Genomic DNA, 21,856 nt, shown 5'->3' with positions numbered 1-21,856 from the left:
CTCTGGGGAGCAATGCACACTATGTAACAATATCTGGGAAAAAGGTGACCCACAAAAGCCACCTACTCAGGATATACGTTGTTTCCATCCATGTTTCAAATGACATCAAACTGTTACATACAGCATAACTAGGGGGATCTTTTCTTCAAGACTAACAAAAGAAAATTTTAGGGAATGTTTCCAGAAATCCTTCAGCTAGCCCAGATGCCTCACCTACAGTCAGAGGGTCCACTAGCATCATCTGTAAAAGGAGACTGGTGCAGGCTTTCAAAAATGAAAATTACTTTTATTTTTCACTTTGATACCCATAAGACTACAACTGCTCAACAAGGTAAACGTAACAGTTATACAAAACATATGTAATTATTTACAGACTTAACTGTACAAAATAATTTAAAGCTTACAAAAGTTTCATGCAACTTCTGCTGACTGACTGACACAGTCTAGGAAATCTCCTTGAAGAAGCATAGAAGATCTTTGAATTTATTTATTTAATGGATCAAAAAAAGGATGCTGCAAGGCTTCATCAAGAGTAATTCTTTTGGCTGGGTCATATTCCAGCATTCTGCGAACAAGGTCAAACAGACTTTGATGATCTGTGTCTTGGCAGTGCATGAATTCCTGAAAGAAAAAAGCAGAAGGTATTTTAGAGAGAGCTTTCAGAACTGCAGTCAAACAGAGCAATAAAAATGCTGTCTCCTACCTTCAGAGGCTTACAGCGTCTCCTGACGTACCGGCCCGCAGAGCTGTGCTCATCCCAGTCCAACTGGTCATGGTGAAAATAATGTTTTCTGCAGGACAAGGGAAATAACAGGAAGTTGGTGTCAGTGCACACAGCATTTGGAAGCTAACATTTCTTTTAGTGTGTATTTATTCACAGAGATCTGCTGGGTTTTTATTATTGCTGCCACAGTAATTAGAACACAGTAGCTGTTTTTTTTATCACTTGAACCTATTGCAATTGCTGCTTTCCAAGCCTTTTCCTGTTTTTCAAAATGCACTATAATCAACTGGACAACTGTAACAAACAATACACATTAACCAACTCAGCTTTAAAGGGTTAGAAATATCCATACCCAAGTTACAGTTCAAGAGGCTGACAATTCATACTAAAATCAGAAAAGAGGACTACTGTCAACTAATTACGGTTGCCTATGAATCACGGTTGATCTGCAAGAACTCGGCTTACAATTGCAACTTTGCAATTTCTCTTGTAAGAGACAATATTTGGCAACTTACCACTTCTACAATGAACATACCTAGATTTCTTGATCATGTGAGTGGGCAGAGGCCCCAGTATTCTTTCCATCATTGCCAGGTGTTCTTTACTGTCATGAGTCTGTGTGGAAATAGCAATGAAAGCACTTAGCACATTTTTCTCCTCTGAGCCACTTGGTAACAACAATCAAACTGCAAACAAGTTTTTGCCAGATCACTGTCACAATATCTTCAAAGTTTGCCACTTTCAATTATTAAAAACAGATTATGCAATGTAGATTATACAACACTTTCCACAGTGAGGATAACCCTTGAACAGTTCATAAACCAAGTACTGTACAAGTGTTCTCTTTACTCTTAATTCCAGCAGTAACATGACATTCTTCTTCACTCAAAATGCCAGAAAAGATCATCTTAGATACTCTGAAGGAGATATCCAAGATGTAACATTTTGCTGTATGGATGCTGGTTTTCCAATCTCATCTATATCATCCTTAAAAGCCCATGGGGTTCTGCCTTTTACATAGTTACGTGCATGTCATTAAAAGATTAAAATCAGTAATCTGTAATAAACACATTCTATTTAAGCTTACATACACACCTGAAACACTGTAAATCCCAGGTAATACTCAATCAGAATACAACCAATACTCCACACATCACATGGCTGAGACCATCCCAGTGCTGCAAAAAAGGCAGTTTGTTTTACTTTTTAGCATATTTTCAAAATGTGTAACCCACAAAGCACATGTCCAGTTTCCAAATATTTATTGATGCCCAACTTATTCCCCATGCCCTCCTCAAACCCTGCTGCTTGTTTCTGGTTTTAGAGTATTTCTTCTACTGTTTACTCTCAATTTTACCCCCACCACCTGAGAGATGACTGATTACCAGAACCATGAACAACTTCTCCAGTTTATGAAGTAAAGACATCTGAATGAACTGCAACGAACTTCCAAAAGGTTTAAGTCTTTACTGACCTAAAATAACCTCAGGAGCTCTATAATGTCTTGTAGACACTAACGTGCTATGATGCTCATCATCAAAAGTCGCACTTCCAAAATCAACAACTTTGATGTCTGTGTTTTTTAAAGTGCGTTCATCTCGTTTCTGCAAGAAACCAAAATGCTGTTAATACTTTTAAAAAGTATGCTTAGGCAAAAAGCATTATCACATTATCTTCAAAGTACCAGCTAGCATAAAATGTGTAACAAAACACTTCCTCCAAATACTTTTATTCCTGTGCAGCTCGATGCTCCAAGAAAGAAGAGCAGGTAACAAAGTGATTTAATCTCAATACCCAAAACAGCTGAGTAAAGACCATTCACAGTAACAAGAGTTCTTTTCCTCTTTTGTTAACCTGAAGTTAACTTCAGTTACTTGTTATCTCTTTTTCTTTTTTTATGAAAAGTTTCAATGAAGACAGAAGTAGTGCAACTCAAGTTTGGAGAAACAAAGAACAAACGTACCATTTTGGCATTGTACTTCACTATGTAATCAGACTCCACAAACAAGATATTTTCAGGCTTTAAATCTGTGTGAGTTAGTTTATTATGGTGTAGAACTACAAGAAAAAAGAGAACAGTATTCCATAATTTACACAATAAATTCCTAAAGGAAAAACCAAAACACACCCATATACTTGAAAGGAGTATTGAAATTTACTTACAGTTTATAGACTGGCAAATTTGATAGGCCATGTTTCTAATGTCATTAATATGAAATGGCAGAAAGCTGTTTTCCTTAATAAAGTCATAAGTACTGAGCCCCAGTAGCTCAAAAACAATACAGACATGGCCATGGTGATCAAACCACTCCAGCATCTGGACACAGCGGCTTAAAAGAGAAAAAAAGAGAACAAATGAAAAACTATTGAATAAAATCACCTTTCTAAAATTGTTGGTATGCTGACTACTCAAATTTCATACTTACAAATTGCTGCTTGGATCCATGTTGTTCAAGTGTTCCAACACCTGTATTTCTGAACGGGCTGCCTCCCGGTATCGACCAACATTTTTCACTATTTTAACTGCTACATGCATTCCTCTCCTTGGAAAGAAAGTAAAGCACAGCAAACTGAATCAATTATTCTTAAATACCCACAACCCCAAAGCAGCTTGATTTTAATAAAAGAAACACAGGAAGATTAAAGGTCATGGAGAATTATGAGTTGGATTAGGGGAATTTGATTTAAGCATGCTGCACTCAACCAGAACAGTTTTTACAAAAAAAAAAGTAATCCTGATCCTTCATTTCTCAAATACTTCTCAAATGTCAAATAGGACATGCTTTATTAATGACTTCTCAGTGTTATCATCTGAAGCAGAATAAACAATAGGAATCTGCCAGCGGAATGATTAAAAAATAAACAAAGTTCTCATTTGAACAAAAATACTACCAAAATATGATTTTTTTTTTCCTGCAACTTGCTCAACTTTTGCTGGCTCTTTTCCAGTGTTCTTATGGAATCAGGGGAATTGAGCAATTTCTGAAGTTTGGATTATGAGCAGTTTATACCAGTGAGAATTGCCCTGCACTGAATGCCTGCATGCACTCAGACTGTAAGGCTGTTACTTGAATGGAACACAGACACAGCTCCTTCTGTCCCATTCACTCTTAGACAACTTTTGTCTCTGTAGAGCTTTCAATTTTAACAACTTCAGAACACTCTCTGCCCTCACAACATGACCTCAAACTCCAGAACAGACTTCACTTATGAAATGACAGAACGAACAAACCAAAGGTAGAGGAAAAAGTACTAAAACCATGTCATAGAACTGCTGATATAAAACATACAGTTAAACAGTCTGAGTTCTAACAACTGTTAGAACATACAGAATTAACAGAAATACAGTTAAGTTTATTCTCCTTCACCAGACATGCCCCCCACATGGAAGCAATCATTTAGTTAAAAATGTACTCGATACTAGGTTACTGTTGATTAAAAAAACCTTTAAAGGATAATTTTGATTATGAAAACTGAGGATAGCAATTTACAGCTCAAGCAATTCCAAGCAACTGCTTTCCAGAAACTGCTTCCACTAAGAAGCGAAACTACTTTCTCTGTATTTCACTGTACCACCTTTAAAGTCTCCCAAACTAGCTCTGCACTCTTCACCTGCTCTCACATTCTCCAGTTACAGCAGCAGTACTTGAGAAACAGAAAAAGGAAACAAAACAGTTCTCAATCATTAAAAAGGGCATTTAGGCTGCAACCTTCTCTTAAATAAAATGTCCTTGAGCTTTTATTTCTGAACTAAGTATCTTTTATCATGATATCCACTGATAAAGATAACCCAACACTTACATATCATGATCTATGCACTCCACTACTTTTCCAAAAGCTCCTTCTCCTAAAGTCGCAACAATTTCATCTAAAAAGAACAAAGATAAGTTAGAATTATACAACTACTTAAAGGAGAATGAACATATTAATGTAGATTTTAAAATGTGCCATTACAAAAGCAAAATTACTTTAAATTTCAGCATCAGAATGCATTATTTTATTGGACAGGAGTCATGAAAACAGTTAGCCAAAAAACTATCTCTTGTTCTAATCTCAAGTTCATTTACTAATTGGAACTTTTTGAACACAGTATTTAAATTCTACAGAAAAGAAGATATGCAAAAAAACAAAAAAGCACAAAAAAAAAACAGAACAAAAAGAGCAATGAGATTTCTTTAGCCCCCCTCCTCTGACATACTACTCTAAACAGATTTTTTTCTGAAAAGTTTTTTAAAAGTGTTGAAAAATGTTCTATACATCTTGCTCTTAGAACGTCTCCACTTTCACAGATCAGGTGACCCTCCTCATCATCCTCTACACTCCTGGATCTTTTCCTTCGGTGACTCTTCTGGGAACGGCACCAAGATCGTCCAGCCAATCAATATATCAGAGTGAATTCAGGGCAGAATACGCAATTCATTCAGCGGGGAGATATTCAGGCATTCAGTTACACACCAGGCCACGAACAGTTGGCAGGAGCAATTTCAAATTCAGTCCCCAGAAATTCACAGGGCACAGTTTATGTTACAGAAGAAAAACATGGCAAGGAACAGATTTTCAGATAAATACTTAAAGTGATACAAGCAACAGAAAAAAAAAACAACACAATTTTGTCTCTCAAACAGTGGCTTAATTGAAGACAGATTAAGACTGCAACACTGCTATTTCTAATTTTTTGCTATCAAATAGCAGAAACCAGTATTTATGTACATACCTAAGCTCTCAGTCAGGTGAAATGTTTCTATTCTTAAAACATACACTCATGTAAACAATTCTACTTCCCCCATGTTTAGGGAGGGGAGAAAAATTACTCTGAAGTCCTTAATATGCAGTATATAATCTAATATACCCTGCTGTTCTACTGCAAAAAAGTGGTATAAAACACCTGGAACTGTAGATGCATCAGTGGGCATCACAACAATCATGAGAAATTCAGAGAGCACACCTTCAAAGAAGGCAAGCAGCAAACTTATCCCATCTCATAAGACATTAGGTGCCATTAGCTGGGCACAGGGCTTATCAAAACTTTTTGGAATTAGGTGTAAAATTGTTCATATCCATTTACCAGACATGCACATTCATACTTTCAATTCATGTTAAAAAGGCATGTCATCTCAATTACTTTTAGCAATAGGGAGGAGAGCATCTCACAATCTACCTGGAAAAACAGAGCTCACTACGCTGCAAAGCTAAGTGACAACTGTACTTTAAAAGAAGACAGCTGCCTGTCTTCAATTTCCAGATAACATTTTTCAGACCAACCCCAGTGATTTTGACTACCAATCACCTACATTCCCAGCGTACAGCTAGTACTGATGATCCCACCCCCCACCCAACAATGATCCAAGAATCTCAACTAACAACATATTCACATGCTCCACAAACAGACTCAAATAAATACAAATCCTTTTTAATAATGTATTTCTTAAAGTACCGTGGATCAGGAATTGCAGCTCTAGCACTCATTTAAGAAGTCTATTACCACTAATTCATGAATAATAAAGTTAAAAATTACTCATACCGAATGCGATTGGTGACTGGAGCAATGATGTCTCTTATGCTTCCTTTTATGACTACTTTTCCTGCTCCGACCAGAGGATTTGCTATAGTGATGATGGTGACTCTTTTCATAGTCTCTGTGATAATGCCTGTGGTCATACACTTCACAGAAGTCATTTCTGTATTCCTCAACATATCTCCGGTCATGATGGTCTCTTTCATTTATGGCTCTATCGTCCAAATAATGACTGAAAATATATTTTAAGTGAATGTTCTCCACTTCAAAAACTTGAGGTTCCAACAAGATAAGTGACCTGAGCTGAGTTACACAGTATCTGTCTTTACAGCACAAATGTTCTTTAATTGACTCCCTCCCCAAAAATAGTGGAGCTTTTGATGTTACTTTATTCGGAATTTAACAACATTGTCAGTCTCAAATACATGGCAGCCATCCACATGAACAATGTACGATCTGACCACAGTTTGCATACTAAGAAACTCATACTTAAAAAGGAGAAACACTTCCTAAAATATACTGAGCAACTTCATTACAACCTTAAGTCACATGACAAACCACCTTCAATACAGAAATCATCCCTTCTATGCTTTCAAAGCTCCAGGTTCAAGTAAAACCTAGAGACAGAGAGAGCAGGAGAGAAGTAGCACAGAAAACAGACCATTAAGAAAGCTGCTGAGGCACAGAGTTCCCTGACTGCTGTACGCCTACTCCTTCCCGCATTTTAATAAGCATGGGTATGAGCTTTTAAAAGAATTCCATTGCATCTTTTCAAGGGAAAAAAAAAAAAACAAGACAAAACAGAAAATACATCTTTCCAGTGACAGCAGTGTGGGAGAAAACACAAATCACTTGCAAATTATAAGAGAAATTCATACTTACCACTGTATCAAATGATCAAACAAACCTTCTCCTCCTTTTGTTCACATTAAATGAAAAGGCATCCTTTTCACTTGAAATTTAATACTGATTGTATTCAATACAAATAGTTAACTGACACCACTGAGACAACCTAGTAACATTTACTTGCTTTTATTCAACAACTTCTATTTAATGGTTCAGATGCTGTGTTAACAACTATCTATCAGGCTTGTCTTAAGTGAGCCAAACCACAAGGAACTGACAACTCTGGGCACTCAAAAACTCCTACCCTGAAAATACATTTACTTTAGACATTGTAAGAAACATTTGCACTGCTCAGTTCAGAGTGTTATACCTTTCTGAAATGCGACTGGGTTTATAGTGCTTGCTCTCCTGGCCACTGCTGTGGGACCTCTTTCTGCGCTTGCGGCTGCTGCTGTGCTTCCTCTGATCCCAGCTCCTCCTGTCGTCCCACTCAGGACAATGAGATTGCTTTGAATGCCTCATCTCCCACTGCAAAATACAATAATAATAATTTAAAACAATCAACAAACACACATGTAGGTGCAAGTCTGCAAGTCAACAATGGCAATTTGATCAAGTGTGACAGAACTAAAAAGGCCCATTTTTCCTCAGCTCCCTTCCCCCATTATTTCAGATTGGCGAGCAGACCCAGCTCCCTCATCCCAACACTAACGCTGTTATGAAACACAAATCAAGATTAAATGGGCCAACTCATCCTCATTTAATAGCTTCAAACATGTCATTAAAGCCTGTTTTAAATAAACTCTCAAGTGACTAAGCACAATAGTATCCTTAAAGAGCCTCCTGTTGGAAGAAACCTTCCTCTCCAAACATCCTCTAACAAGAAAACCTGGATTTAGGACTTCCTACTGAATTGTAAAGTTACTACAGAAAATCAAGAATGCACAATCAGTCTAAAAACTTCTCTCACTAAACTATTTACAGAACACCAGCGAACAGTCACTTTCAGCATCAACGACCGTGAACTCTGATGGATTGACACAACTTTGGAGCACCTGGAGCCAAGTCACAACTTTTGCACCCTATTAGCATGCAGGACTGAGGGTGTTCTACAGTTCAGATGATTTGCCAAAGACAAAACCCACCAGCTTCTGTTGCTGGATGTTAGGTGCAGGAATTCTTTGTTCAAACAGGTACATGCACAACTGGAAAAAAAAAAAAAGGCAAAGTAAAACACGGCTGTAGAATTAATGAATGTGACAAAACAAACTTAATTTTTACTCATCTGCAGCAGGAGTTTTTTGAAAGTAAGAATAACCTTCTATATCTATTCCAGTATACTCCTAAGAATGAATTTATATAAGATAACAAAAAGTTTCTGCAGTAAGCAGTGACAGTGAGAACAGTAGTTTAGAGACAATGACAGCAATCGAGTAGAAAAATCATGACTGTAAATCATGTGTAAATTGTGCAAATCCGTGTAAATTTTCACAGAACAATGCCTCTATACAAAGAGAAGGCATTAAGTTGGAAACTCCTAGAACATGCAAATGACAGGCCTATTCTGAAAAAAAAGGGTTTTTTGATACTTTCAGAAGATCCGTGAAAGGCTGATAATTAAAAAAAAAAAAAACAAACCAAAAAACGACAGACATCTGCAACAATATTTTTAAAACCAAAAACATATTAACAAACTGTGCTAAAAAACTGCCTTATTTTGGGTGAGGCATGATTCACAAAAAATCTTACTCACTTGTGAGATTCTAATAAAAACAAAAAATACTAATGTAGTAAATGACTAACAAAACGACCTGAAAAATTAAAACCGACTTGGTGTTTTATTCACGTGCTTTAATTTCCTCTCTTCTCACACAGCTCCAAAGCCATATTCCTGTATTTTCACCTTACATAAATCAGGTTCTGAAGCACACTCAGGTTTCAGTTACTCCTGAGGTGCAGAGCTCCAAACACACACACTCAGTTACAGGTGAACTGAAAATTTTACTTATGGTCGTTTGGGATTTTTTTTTCTTTCCCTACTTGGAGGAAGGCAAGCTGCACTAAAGCTCTGTAATTAACAACTATCTAAATAAAATCACCATTAAATTGTCCTACAGAGCAGGGCTTGGGGGCAAGGATGGATATTTGACACAGGAAGCTGGAGAAAATGCTTGAAGACTAACTGCTGCTTATCTACAGTCAAATACACATAGCTTTAGTAAAATTAAGACCAAAATAACGAATTTTGTCCCTAAAGGAGCCAAGTAAATTTAAACGAGGAGGAAATTGCCAGAATCGGCCTGACTCCATTTTACGCTAGAAGCCACCTTAAAATTTTTTAACTACGGTGCTCTATCTGATTTTATGAGCCGAAGAACTTCACTTATGTAATACTGACAGCTGCCATGAACATATGTATTCCTGTAGCATATGGAACTAATCCATATCACAGGCAGTTTTCACTCCCACATTTTGCCATAAGGCTGCTCAGGCGGGAGCCATTCCCCTCTTAAACAGCCCCATACACATAAGGGCCACGAAAGCCCCGCCGTAAGCTGCCTACACAGCACTTTCTAAATGCCTCTCCTCAAAATCTTGGCAGGCGGAGGAGGTCAAAGGCTTATTCCTTCGGGATGGTCAAAGTCCGACACGACAGATCCTGGAGGGGACACCCGCCACCCCAAGCCATGGGCACCGAGCCCGTTTCCACGCCAACTTCCCCCGGGAGGTCTAGGGGGCCGGCGGCGGAGGAAGGGCGGGTCCCCGCTGCCACCTGGGCGGGCGCCAGGCAGGGCCGGGCCGGGTGAGCCCAGCTCCGCCCGCCTCAGCCCTCTACACCTCCGCAGAGACCCCGGCAGAGCTGCCGTGCCGAGAATCCTCCTCCCTCCTCAACACCTCCTGAAGCAGCGCTTGATGCGCCCCGCGCTGCAGAGACAACGCAAAGAGCTCTGCTACCCCACCCCACCCCCCACCTTGCCTCCCCTCCGTTTCCCTGCTGCTTCGTCCCCCCTGGAAACAGAAAGGACAGAGGAAAAAAAGCGAAGGTGAAAAGAGAAGGAAGAAGGGCGGCCCTCACCAGTTACAACTGGAACAGAAAGCGAGCGAGCTCCGTCTCCGCCCTGCGCGCACAGACAAAATGGCGGCTGCGAGCGCGGAGAAGCTGCTTCCTCCTTCTCCCTCGTTCTCGCGGCGTCTGTGCGCTGTGACGTCAGACGCAAGGCGTAAGGACCGGCAGGGCGGGAGACCCAGAAGAGGCTCCGCCCCCACGCCCCGCCCCAGAGGCGGGGCCGGCGCTATGGCAGTACCTGTGAGGGGAGCGGGGGGGGGGTTGGTGCCGTCCTGTGCCACCCCGTTCCACACGCTGGACATCTTTATCCAAATCTTCACGGCTTTGTAAGCCAACCTCATGGAGGAGGTCAAGCATGGAGGGCGAGCTCTCCTCATCAAACGCGTGTAGTAGTGCAGAAATCACCAAGTAGTCCCAACCGCCAATTCCTTCTAATGAACTCGCCAAATGCAGCGTTAAAGCAGTTTGGTGATCCCGCAGTTAGGCCTGGCTTCAGGCTCACAGCTCTCTGTGCGAGCCGTTCCTGTGTAAAAACGGTAGTAACCCAATAAGATATTTTATCTGTTGGAGCCTGCAGGCCGGCAGGGCCCACTCCGCCGTGACTCACTGTGGGGCGCGTGTGGGATGGCGGATCCGCTGAGTCACGGCCTGGCGGGGGCAAACCCCGCGTCCCGGGCCTGGGGGACTGCGCCGGCCTGCACCGGGAAACTCGGCATCGCCAACTCCCCCTGCCCTCAGCCGGGCAGAATTCAATAACCCCAAAGAGATTGTTGTAAAGTAAAGAAAAGCACACCCCAAAATAGGGAAAACTTGAAACGCAAGCTTCAGATTAAGGAGCTCATGATGGGGGAAAATAGCAATTTTGAGGTGAACTGAAAATTCTGCTTATGGTTGCTTGGGATTTTTTTACTTTCTCTCCTTGGAGGAATATAGAAATCTGGGGGAAATAGCAATCTCTGAAGGTTAATGGGTAAATTGAAAAATTCTTGGACTTACTGGCACTTTCCCAGAATAATTTTAGCAAGTGTTACGTCTAATACAGCAAGGTTTTGCAGCTGAAGCAAAATTTAGTATAGCTAAGGTATAATGGTCTCAGTCAGAGGCTTTCAGCTGACAATTGAAAGAAGAATAAACCGATCAGAAGTGAATAATTAGACCTTTTTGAAGAAGAAAAGCAGTGTATGAACGTTAAACCATCTTCATATCAAAGATACATAAAGAAATTTCCCTCTGAAGTAAAAGCCTTACTATGGATTTATAGAATGTAGCCTCTCTAGACAGATTGCAAAGCATTTTCAGCTCCTGCTCTGTGTGCTGAACAAAGCACTTTCAAAACCACCTCTGCAGACATTCAAAAGAAAAGCAAAATTGGAAGTTAATTTTCCTTCCTGTTCAGGAGGTGGCAGTGGAGACACAGCACTGAAGGAATGTCAGCTGGAATTTAGGTGGTGTCTCAGAGGAGGATAAAGTCAGGAGGAATTTGCTGCCCATGACCAGGCTAGATAGCACAAAGTGACAGTCCCTCTACAAATGGCCATTTTAAAGTCAGGAATGAGGTGAAGAACAATGAAGAATCAAACTAGAGAAATTCAGTCTTTACAAAACTCCGGAAATTCATTTGAGTGCAGTTACAGCCACTTCTGCTGTCAGCCCTTATGGTATTTACTTTTGTTTATGTGAGAGATATCCTTCTTTAATTAGACTTGCAATGCCAAACGTGTACACAGCTTGTGGAGTGAGCAACACACAATGCAACTATGTTTTAGATTGCTCTGTACAGCAAAGCACATTACAATTCAGTGTTACTGTGCTGCTGGGACACATTTGTGAGTGTATGAAAAGATACATTCAAACCATTTGCTTCAAAATGCAATTTTGTAAGGTCCCTCTTTCAAATGTCTTGCCACAGGAGGTGATCCATCCTCACAGCAGCTCTTCAGGAGATATAGATCTTAGTGAGTTTTCTCATTGTTTGGATACAAAATTTAAAGCAAGTGTTGTCTGCCTTGCCCAAAGCGTTAGAAAAACTCAGAGGCAGAGCCAAAAATTCCTGACTTTCAGTACTTCCAGTGCTGTGCTTGCTTTCTTTTAATTACAGATGTATTGGTTTTGTTTTTCCTCCCTCTGGTGTCAGAGGGTGGCTGATTAGCATTTGTGCTTTGCCTTTAGTTGTTTATGGATTTTTACAGTTCCATGATTTGATTTTTACACTGACAGAGAGATTTTCTTAGGTTCCCCCAACTGTGTTGGAGCAGCTGTGTCTTTGCTTGGGAGCTCAGGGACAGAGTAATGACAATACTGTCTCTTTATAAAGGACTGAACTGAATGGGGATGGAAAAACCACCATGAGAATTTCTAAGATACATCAGGCAAAATATATTATTCATTTCACAAATCACTGTAACTACTGATCAAGGGAGCCAGTGTCCCAGATTGTTGTGGCATATGTAAATTAAAAGAGATAATAGGAGCTTGGATGTGTGGATCAGCAGAAAGCCAAAGTGAGAACCCACTGACAGCTGCATTTCCATTCTACGAGAGTTAATTTTTATAAAGGAAAATTTTAAAATAGATTTTTTTTTAATTTTATGCAATAGAATAGAAGAAATGCAAATATACTCAGCCAGGTGAAAAAGAACAAGGTATGGTTATGCTTAGGGACACATTTTTTTAAGAGTTATTAGAATTTTTGTTAGAAAAGCAGTGACCCAGAAACTTTGTTTAAGTGTGGGCACTTGTGTTCATTCCCTGGTGGGGAGAAGTTGTGGCCAGGTAATACCTGGGCTGTGGCCAGTGGCAGACTGGAACGGGCTGTGCTGCCCTCAGTGCCCTGAGCAGAGGGCGATGGGGACACCAAGCCCTGGCAGCTCACCCGGAGCAGGGAGTGTTCCCTCCAGCAGGCAGGCTGGGTTTCACTTTGGTGATACATGGGCCAGCTGGGCTCACCTTGGGCTGAGGTGAGCTGATCCACCTCCCTTCAACTGAAAAGCTCACACGGGTTGTTGAAACTGGGACCTCTCTCACTCTCTGTGGCACAGCTGGGCCTCCTGATGATTGAAATGTTTTAGCCTAATAGAGCATTGGGGGCTTCACATGGGGAAGCCTGGATAAACCAGTTTACAGGAAATTCAGCCAGATGACTCAACAGTGCCTTTTGGCAAGAGGAGCTCTGGCACTGTGAGTAAGAACACTGCTGAGGAAGGAGGTTGCACTTCCACTTCTTCAGATTTTGGAGTCAGTGCCACCACTCACATCGAACCATTCTCCCTTGGTGACAGCAGGCAGGACCAGCTGTGCTGAACAGCAGTTACACACTCTCAGAATCATCGTGGTACAGGTGCCAAATGTTACATCAAGGGAACTCCACCACTTCTCTCTATACAAGTTTCACCTCTGAGCCTTTTTTTTCTTTATTTAAAAGAATTTTAAGCTGCTTGAACCAACGACATCTCTTGCTCTACATTGTTACTGAAATGGGCCCCTCATCTCAGTAGCACCTCTCAGTTTATTATTTGTATTGCCATCAGCAAAACAAATATTAAAATAATACATTTAAACGTCAGTTGTACCACAGAGTTTTACAGAAACAAACTAAAAATACTCAGACCCAGTCTCAGCTTTTTTCTCCTATTATCATGAAGTTTCCATTCTACAACTCCTATTTGTGAAAATACTTTATTATGGGAACTGTGAATTTGTCTCCTTTCCTTGCAGTGCACTTACTTGAACTGCATCTGTGAGGAGGAAAAAAGAAGTAGTAAAGTGGAAATGAAAAAGAGCAGAAACCACAGGTTTCTTCCTACACACGTATTCATGAATTGTTGTGCAGAGTCAGGGACATCTCTTTCAAAGCAATGTGAGTTTCTTCACATCCTATCCTGTAGAAATCTTTCCTACATATAAAACCAAACAAAAAATCCACACAGACAAGCCTCATTTTTTTAATTATTATTCTTATTTGACACTCACATTACAAAATTTAGAAACCATAGACAGTTCAGGCAAACTGTTAAAACACAGTATAAATTAGGGGGGTTTAATATATAAATTCTATACATAGGTAAGTTAGCTGGAACATGACTGACAAAAGGATTTCATAACAATCTTACCACAACTGTATAAAAAGACTTGGGAGTAGGATGGGCACTATCATCATGAATGCAGGTTAAGACATTTTCCACAACAGCTATAAAGCGTAACAATGACCATGCTATTCTCGCAGTGTTTATGTGGGCTACAGGATGCTTATTACCAATAACATTTTGCAAGATCTATGTACAGTCACAAAATCATAACAGCCACTTTCAAGTAACTTTACTGTTTCCTGCCTGTGCAATTAATAAAGTGTTGGTATTCTGGGAATTTCTAACAAAGCTACATTGTTTGAGTATTATGGATGGGTTAAAAGTTGGACTTGATGATCTTAAAGGTCCTTTCCAACCTAAATGATTCTACAATTTTATGATTCTATGGTAGAGAGATTTCAATTTGACCTGAAAATGCTGATCACAACATGAATTTTTTAATTGAATGAAAAAGATACAGGAAAAGCACAGTTCCTCATTGCTATCACTCACATGATTAATACATACCACTCTTTTAAGCCACATTTATTTCTTAGCTTGATTATTTTTAAAATCTAAAGTGATAATTTAGTTCTCATTTATCTAAGCACAGCTGTAAAAAGGACTAACACCAGAAGAAATGTAAAACTAAAGTTTGGATATCTTTTGCGTAAATTTTTTGAAAGGACATGCTTCCCAAGTAGCCTTGGGCCTGTCATGCAACCTTTGAATTTCTCAGTCTGAAAATAAAGATAGTTCTGCTTACCCATTTTTACTCTGTGCTTTTAAGTCTGTGATTAATAGTATCATTCTAATAGTTTTAGAATACTATGTTCTTGGAGTTTAGTTAAAATTGTTGATAGTCACTGTTGCTAAAAGTAAAAAAAAAAAAAAATCTTAAAATCCAATTTTTCACCTTTATAAGCTTATGAATGCTTACTAAGAGTTCTGGAACCCAGAGGATAATTTGTTTTCCATCTATGTCGTGCACTAGTAATGATGTTTTACAGACAGACTCCTAAGGGAAGTACTTGTACCTTGTAAGAATCAGACTTTGAAACACTTGAATTTAATAGTTCTGCATATGCATCTTTCACTAAGTTTTAATAATTTGGACAATTGTATTGGAACAACTCCTTCTGGTTCAAGGCAAGGACAGACAGTAAGTGATAACGCAGCTCGGGCTGCTAAAGAAACACGGATGATGTCAACAGCCTAAACTACAGCCTCAATTTTCTCCATTCTGTTTGCCCACAGACCAATCATCAAAAAACCATCACATATTCATTTCAAAAAGACTGGAATTTTAGAAGCATTATTCAATAATGAAAGCGGTGATATAGTACTGACCAGTAATTGTTCACTGAGGACGTTATGTGGCTCTGAAAGGTAGCTGGAATATGTAATTTTCTGTTCAAAGTTCCATCAGATGGAGCTTTGCACCTTTTAGAAAGAAGGTTCCTTTACAAACATTTAATTTGTAGGACTCCTGAGCTCTGAACTCCTAAGTCTTCTGCATTCTAGGAGGCCTGGGAACATTGCTACACTGCAATATTAATCCAGACTGGCAGTTTTAAGGCCATGGGGATGAAAAGAGAGAAGGACTCTTATTCTGACAGATCTGGAGTATGAATACAGAGCCTTTGTATGGCAGAAAGCTAGAAAAATGTTCCTTTGGCATTTTGCAAGAGCTGTTTGTGGAGCAAAATACCACTTCCGTGGAGGGAAAGGCATCAAGGGAGGAGTGAGCAGTCCAAGCCACTCTGAATTTACACCACTCCAGCCTTGCTGGCCATGGAGCAGGGCAGGGAGCTCGGCAGGAGTGACTCTTTCTCAGCTTCTTTCTGCAGCTGAGGCTGCTGCCTGAGTTTCAGTGTCTTGCACCCGTGCAGAGTGTATGAAATACCAGTCATACAAGCGATTTGCTCCCTAGCTACACTGGCATAATGTAACAATGCAGGATGTGATGCCTTGTATGAGCATTAGCTTTATTGTACTTAAGTGTTTTTTGCCTCTCTGAAAATATGCAGAAATAATTGTAAAAGAAATTAATACAAACCAGATTAAACTTCAGATCTGTTCCATCTAAAAAGGTAACTGGTTCAGCTGTTCCACAGAGCAGGAAGCAATGGTTTCAGGGGTAGGGACACATTCTAGCCAATATTAAAACAAAATTATAGCCAACATTTTCTGCACCAATATTTCACTGTATTCTCTCCTGCCTTCACCTGCCTAGCTTCCATTGGTATTAATAGAAGATATTTTGTTCCACTCTGCCACCATGCAGTGAAATATGAAAGTTAACTATCAAAGTATTTCTCATAATTTTAAAAATACTTATTTTTCTTAGATCTTAAAATTTCTGTCAACTAAGTAACAAATTTCTTTTAAGTCCACTAGAGAAAAATCTCTTTTAGTTCAAAGAATTTTCTCGTAATCATTCTGTTGGGTGGGTAAGGAAGCATAGTAGGCTTTGCCTTAGGTGAACTTCCAAGAACTTTCTCTCCTTCAAAAGTGATGTGTTCCAGAATCAGAAAGTAGAATGCAGGCTCAGCAGTGGATGTGCACTGAGTTTTGAGTTCTGCCTGTGCTGCCATCCTGAGAGCTGGGTACCCACACTACAGGAATGCCCCACACCACCTACAGAGGGAATTCCACCCCACAGGTAATGTTAGAACAAAAGAAAAGACAGCTTTGGCCCATACTCGAGTCTCTGAGCAGTAACAAAGGGGCTTTTCCTTGTTTCCTTGTCACTCCCTAAACCCATTCTGCAACTACAACAATGGAAATAATCAGTTCACAATCAAAGAGGGTTTAATTTCCAATGAAAGAATAACTTGAGACACTATGGCTAATTTCTACCAGTATAAAAAGAGAAAAAGATTCTTTAAACCAGAAAGTAAAATTTTGCTCTCAGACATGAATTAATTCATTGGATCAGATTTAGTCCTTGAATTTGCTGCTGAAAGTTCAACAATGTCAAAGAAAACTTTTGCTAAGGCTGGACTTTCACCCTATTAAGTGCATCTCCCATCTGAGAGTTGCACCTGGCACAGAGACTACACCAGCTGGCAATACAGTTTAATACCTTGAATAACTAAAAACTGTACTCCAGTTAATAATTGCAGGACTGCTCCAAAGCCCATCAAGATTAACTGGAGTTTTTCCTCTGGCACATTGCTGTGCTTGGAATCAGTCTAGTGCCATGGAACACAGTCATTGCTAGGCCAGAGACTGTTAACTGTCTAACATTTTTACATTGATATGCATAACTATTTTTTCTACTAACATGTCTTTTCAGTTGATAATTCCAATTACATATCAGTGATCCATTCTAAACTGTATTTAAAGTCATGTGCAAACCAGTGCTCATGTGCTTTAAAAAAAAGGTGCATTATACTATTGCAATAAAACATGATGAAATAACCAAGATATCAGGAAGGGACAGGCTTAATTTTAAGTGAGTGATTATCTTATCACCACTGACCACATCATAAAATGTTCTTGAGCTCAGAAAAATATCTCTATATTTAAATTGTTTCTTATTTGAAGTGCTTTAGCAGCTGTCCACACTTTTTTAAAGTGACACCTCACCAGAAGCTGAGATCACAGTTTGCTCTATCCTCATGGGGAGCTTCCAGAGATGTACAACAGGATTGTGTTCATTGCCTAAGAGGGGGAACAATGGCAGTCTAATCAGGGTACTCTGGTGCACAGGATGCTTGATGCTTGGCTCATTTCGATTTTCTACCATGAAAATTTAGTTGTGCCCAGCTACCCTATATCCATGCACCTTTAATTTGGTAATGCGATCAATGGAGATTTGACATGAGGGCAACACTGTACAATTAAGTGTCTTTCAAAAGGCATTGAGCAAGTTCATCTACTGACTTCACACAAGCTGAAGGCACACAATTCCCTCCTTGCTTTCCACTGAGCTTTATACACATTCCTGCATTGCAGGATGGCACACTCAAGAAAAGGAAAAATGGGACTTTTGCTATCATTCTGATTACACTGGAGGAGGTGCAGAAGTGATTTCATGTATTTGGGTCTTTTAAAATACTGCTGTATACCAGAAACTAAGTTAATGCTTCTGCAAGACTGTGTCATATTCACATCTTACAAGCTTAGGGGTTTGATACCAACAATGCAGGTCTAGCTTTGCTCTGCTCTCTGTGTAGCATTAGTTCAAGAAGCTGCCAGGGAGTGAATCCACTCAAAGAATAGATTAGAATTAGAAAGCCACAACATTACTACAAGTAACTTGTCTAGATGTTGGTCTAATGACTGCACACCTTAGAGTGGTTTAGTGCTTGGTGGGAAATGATCCTTTCTTTTCAGCATGGCAAAAGTTTTTTATGCCTTTTTAGCAAGAAAAATAGATTACTGGACATGTATATGTCCTAATTTTCATTTAATATTAATACATTTTTAGAAGAAATTTATCGCCCAAGTTGTCATTCTTTGTTATCAGTTGTTGGTGAAGCAAGGCTCTAACCCCACTCCTGCCAGGAGCTGTTCACCCTGGTTAGGCCACAGATCCATTAGAAATGCAACTGACAGCTGCATCTTAAGGCTTACATTGTTTCTGTTTATATAGGATTCAGCTACAAAATTCTGTGAAGACAAGCTATGTCTCCTGAAGTCCGTTTTTTAAAAGCACTGTCTTCTCATTTTAAGTTTTGCACTCTCATCTCCAAGTCATTTTGCAAAGAGCAGTGAATGTCTCTGGAGATCAAACACTACAGATTAATGTGCCATGCACCTCTATAAAGCAATAATTGCTTCACTGCTCCCCAAGAGATGAGGATGTTTAGCACCTCTGAAAAAAGACCTTTTGAATGTGTGACTACATAAAGGCTTAAGAATAATTTAGTGCTTCTGACAGTCCCACTAAGCCCTTAATACCCACCTAGACCTGACCTTTATGCTTCCATTTTAAGCACTGAGGTCTGAAAGTTTTGGACTACAAAAGTGGTTTAGTTTGCAACAGTGGTAAACTTTAGGAGATCTAATTTAACTTGTACTTGCAAAATTACTCAAATTCATGGAAGGTGCCACAAAATATAAGGAATTATAATAAAAATCATATTTTAATTAATTGTCACAGTCTTTAATCTCATCTGTACAGACCTCTAGTGGCTCATTAGAAAAGGAATGAGGATTTAAATTTTTAAAAGCAGGTTTTAAGTAAGAGCCCATCCACCTGCACTGGGTTTCAGATAAGCAAAACCCCCATATTTCCACTGTGAAGTCACACTGTGCCTGTCAAAAATATGCAGATAATAAGAAAAAATTACTATTTAGGAAACGCACTTAAACATTAGCATTGTTGTAGATACATTTATGGTTATCACTCTGGATTAATCTGAAATTTAACAGGCTTTTAATGGCTTCATTTTGGAAATGGTTCTGCCTGAAGGAACTATATATGTGTATAGTTTCTCTGTATAGCTCTCAGCTCCATGTAGAAAAATTAACAAACAGCAGATTCACAGTATCAGCAGAACATTCATCATTCCCTGGGTGCATTGATGCTGTACCATCCTTACACTTAGTTCTTCCACACAAAGCTGGAATAAACACATTGGAGTTTTATGTCCCCCCATCTGAATTCGTATGCTGATACAGCTACAGGAAAAGGAGACCTGAAGTTCTGCCTCAAGCCCTGTTTGCTGATCCAGAAGAATCCATCCTGCTCAGCTCAGCAAGCACAAGTGGATTCAGTGAGCCAGGCTGGGCTCCCACAGGCCATAACCCAACACAGAACTGCTCTGCAGACACATCCAAGCTCGAGTGCACCACACAGAGCATTCCCATTCCCAGCCTGCTGCCCTCAAACACCAGCCTGCCCATGCCTCCAGGTCAACAGCTGACTCAGGCATGGACAACTTTGAGGCCTGGCAGAGGGCAGGAACAGTTCCAGTTTTCTGGCTGAATAGGCCAACATAGCCAGGTTTTGTGATTACCCTAATTTTTCAAAACACCACAGCCACTTGGAATCATTCTGTGCTGAAATAAAATTATAACTGATTTCAAAGAAAGGGTTACATACTTCTGCTGTAGGGAGAGAAGGACTGGAACATCTGAAAAGGTAGCACCAAGTCAATAATAAAAATGCAAAGTTCAGTATGATGTGGCATTTAGGCTTCATTTAAGCTTTTTGAGATACTTTCTGGGGCAGTTAGGAACATTCCTTCCACACACAAACATAAAGTCTACTGTTAGGGCTTAGTTTTGAATCTAATATAGTTCGTTATAATTTAATGTATCTATTACGGTAGCACCTTGATTATTGTACAGCTTTTAACACAAGACATTGTCCCTGTTTCATGTTATCTGTAAGGAAACTGTGAACTTTACATCCTAAAAGTAAAAAAGACAAAAATGGTTATCTGCTCATGAATGACAAATTCTTTAGTGCATTCATTCCAGTCTGAAACCCTTCGTCTTCTTAAAGCACACATGTAGTTCCTAAGATCAGAGCAATTAACCCCCATCCTCCTAAGTATCATGTTACAAAATAAACAGTACCGTGTTAATTGGAACCCTATAGAAACGGTAATGCAGTACCTTTTTTCTTTGAGTGTGATAAAACCCCTTAAAAGATGCAACTCAGCATCAATAAATTTAGGGAATACACTACATACATTAAATAGAGGTAAGTTGAGTCTAGAGTAATTTGCTTCTTCATTCAACCACAGAAGTGGTGGGGGTGTCTTCAAGCAGCACCATCAACCTCTGTGCCCTCCTTAGACCGGCCCAGATTCACAGTAAGGAAAGCAACAACAGTGGTGGGAAGATTAACTAAGCAAGAGTCACACTCCAGGCTGTTCTGTAAAAATCCATGGGGTCAGGACAATGTTCCCATGCTGACGTGGCCTGTATGTGACAGATGTGTGTGTGAGCAGTGTCAGTCCTCATCTCTGCAAGCTCCAACCTGCAGCAGTCAGTGCTTTGTTCAACAAGGCTGGGGGACTGCTGATGCAAGGTTAAGTTCTTTTTTTTCTTCATTTAGCAATTAACCAGATTGCTGTTGTCTGTCTTTGATTTAATTTTACAATCCTCAAAGGTTTAAAGAACTGCTGTCTGAAGCACCTGCTTCTGAAATACTCTTGTGTATTTTTGCTTTCCTCTTTTATACTTTTCCATTCTCTTTGCAGTACCATGATTCTCCCTGCTCCTGGTTTTCTTGCATTTTCCTTCAGAAGCAAAATTACAGTGATCCTGATGCAGTTTGGGCACAGCCACAAATTGTCTGTTTGTCCTTCCTCTCTCTGTCTCATAGTTAGAAAAGCATCATTGTGCACACAGTTCTGTTGATTTCAGTGGATGAATCCAGTTCATCCATCATGTTAGGCAGTCAAAAAAACCCAACAAAAAAACTCAAACAAAAGAAATTGTCTAAATCCCAAACAGGCATCTTTGGAATCAGTAGTGCAAAATGTTTGCGAATTTCTTTTCCTTGACCTACTGCAATAACCTCTCAATCTTCAAGTCTTTCCTAAGATAGTGGATCTGTAAAAGTAAAACATAAGGACAGTTTTAAAAAAAAAACAAATTTAAAGGTTTGGGTTGTTTTAATCACTCTCTTCATATTCTCATTTATATCAAACCATTTCACATCTCTTAGAAGA

General features: G+C 39.6%; 2 protein-coding genes across 5 annotated transcripts in view; both read right to left on the bottom strand.

The window, feature by feature from the left end:
• Nucleotides 1-265: 265 nt before the first annotated feature.
• Nucleotides 266-10,299, bottom strand: CLK4 (CDC like kinase 4). The gene is made up of 14 exons (XM_059860235.1): nucleotides 10,162-10,299; nucleotides 8,231-8,290; nucleotides 7,456-7,613; nucleotides 6,246-6,471; nucleotides 4,982-5,072; nucleotides 4,526-4,592; nucleotides 3,151-3,267; nucleotides 2,888-3,054; nucleotides 2,688-2,782; nucleotides 2,199-2,328; nucleotides 1,820-1,902; nucleotides 1,260-1,339; nucleotides 704-791; nucleotides 266-621 (listed from the first exon to the last, which is right to left on the bottom strand). The coding sequence occupies exons 2-14, from the start codon at nucleotides 8,282-8,284 to the stop codon at nucleotides 484-486; spliced, it is 1,494 nt and encodes a 497-aa protein (XP_059716218.1). The 5' UTR covers nucleotides 8,285-8,290; nucleotides 10,162-10,299; the 3' UTR covers nucleotides 266-483.
• Nucleotides 10,300-10,448: 149 nt separating this feature from the next.
• The window catches only part of RASGEF1C (RasGEF domain family member 1C), a 78,695-nt gene continuing 67,287 nt past the window's right edge, over nucleotides 10,449-21,856 (bottom strand). For 3 of the 4 annotated variants that reach the window (XM_059860236.1, XM_059860238.1, XM_059860239.1), the window contains one exon: nucleotides 14,078-21,737. In XM_059860236.1, the coding sequence (XP_059716219.1) occupies nucleotides 21,713-21,737 (25 nt within the window). In that variant the 3' untranslated portion in view covers nucleotides 14,078-21,712. Of the gene's footprint in view, nucleotides 10,676-14,077; nucleotides 21,738-21,856 lie in introns of those variants that run through there. The other variant, XM_059860237.1, reaches the window with a different exon arrangement.

The sequence above is a fragment of the Haemorhous mexicanus genome, chromosome 15 (genome assembly GCF_027477595.1).
Source record: "Haemorhous mexicanus isolate bHaeMex1 chromosome 15, bHaeMex1.pri, whole genome shotgun sequence".
Taxonomy (NCBI): domain Eukaryota; kingdom Metazoa; phylum Chordata; class Aves; order Passeriformes; family Fringillidae; genus Haemorhous; species Haemorhous mexicanus.
This window is presented reverse-complemented; position numbering and strand designations above follow the sequence as displayed.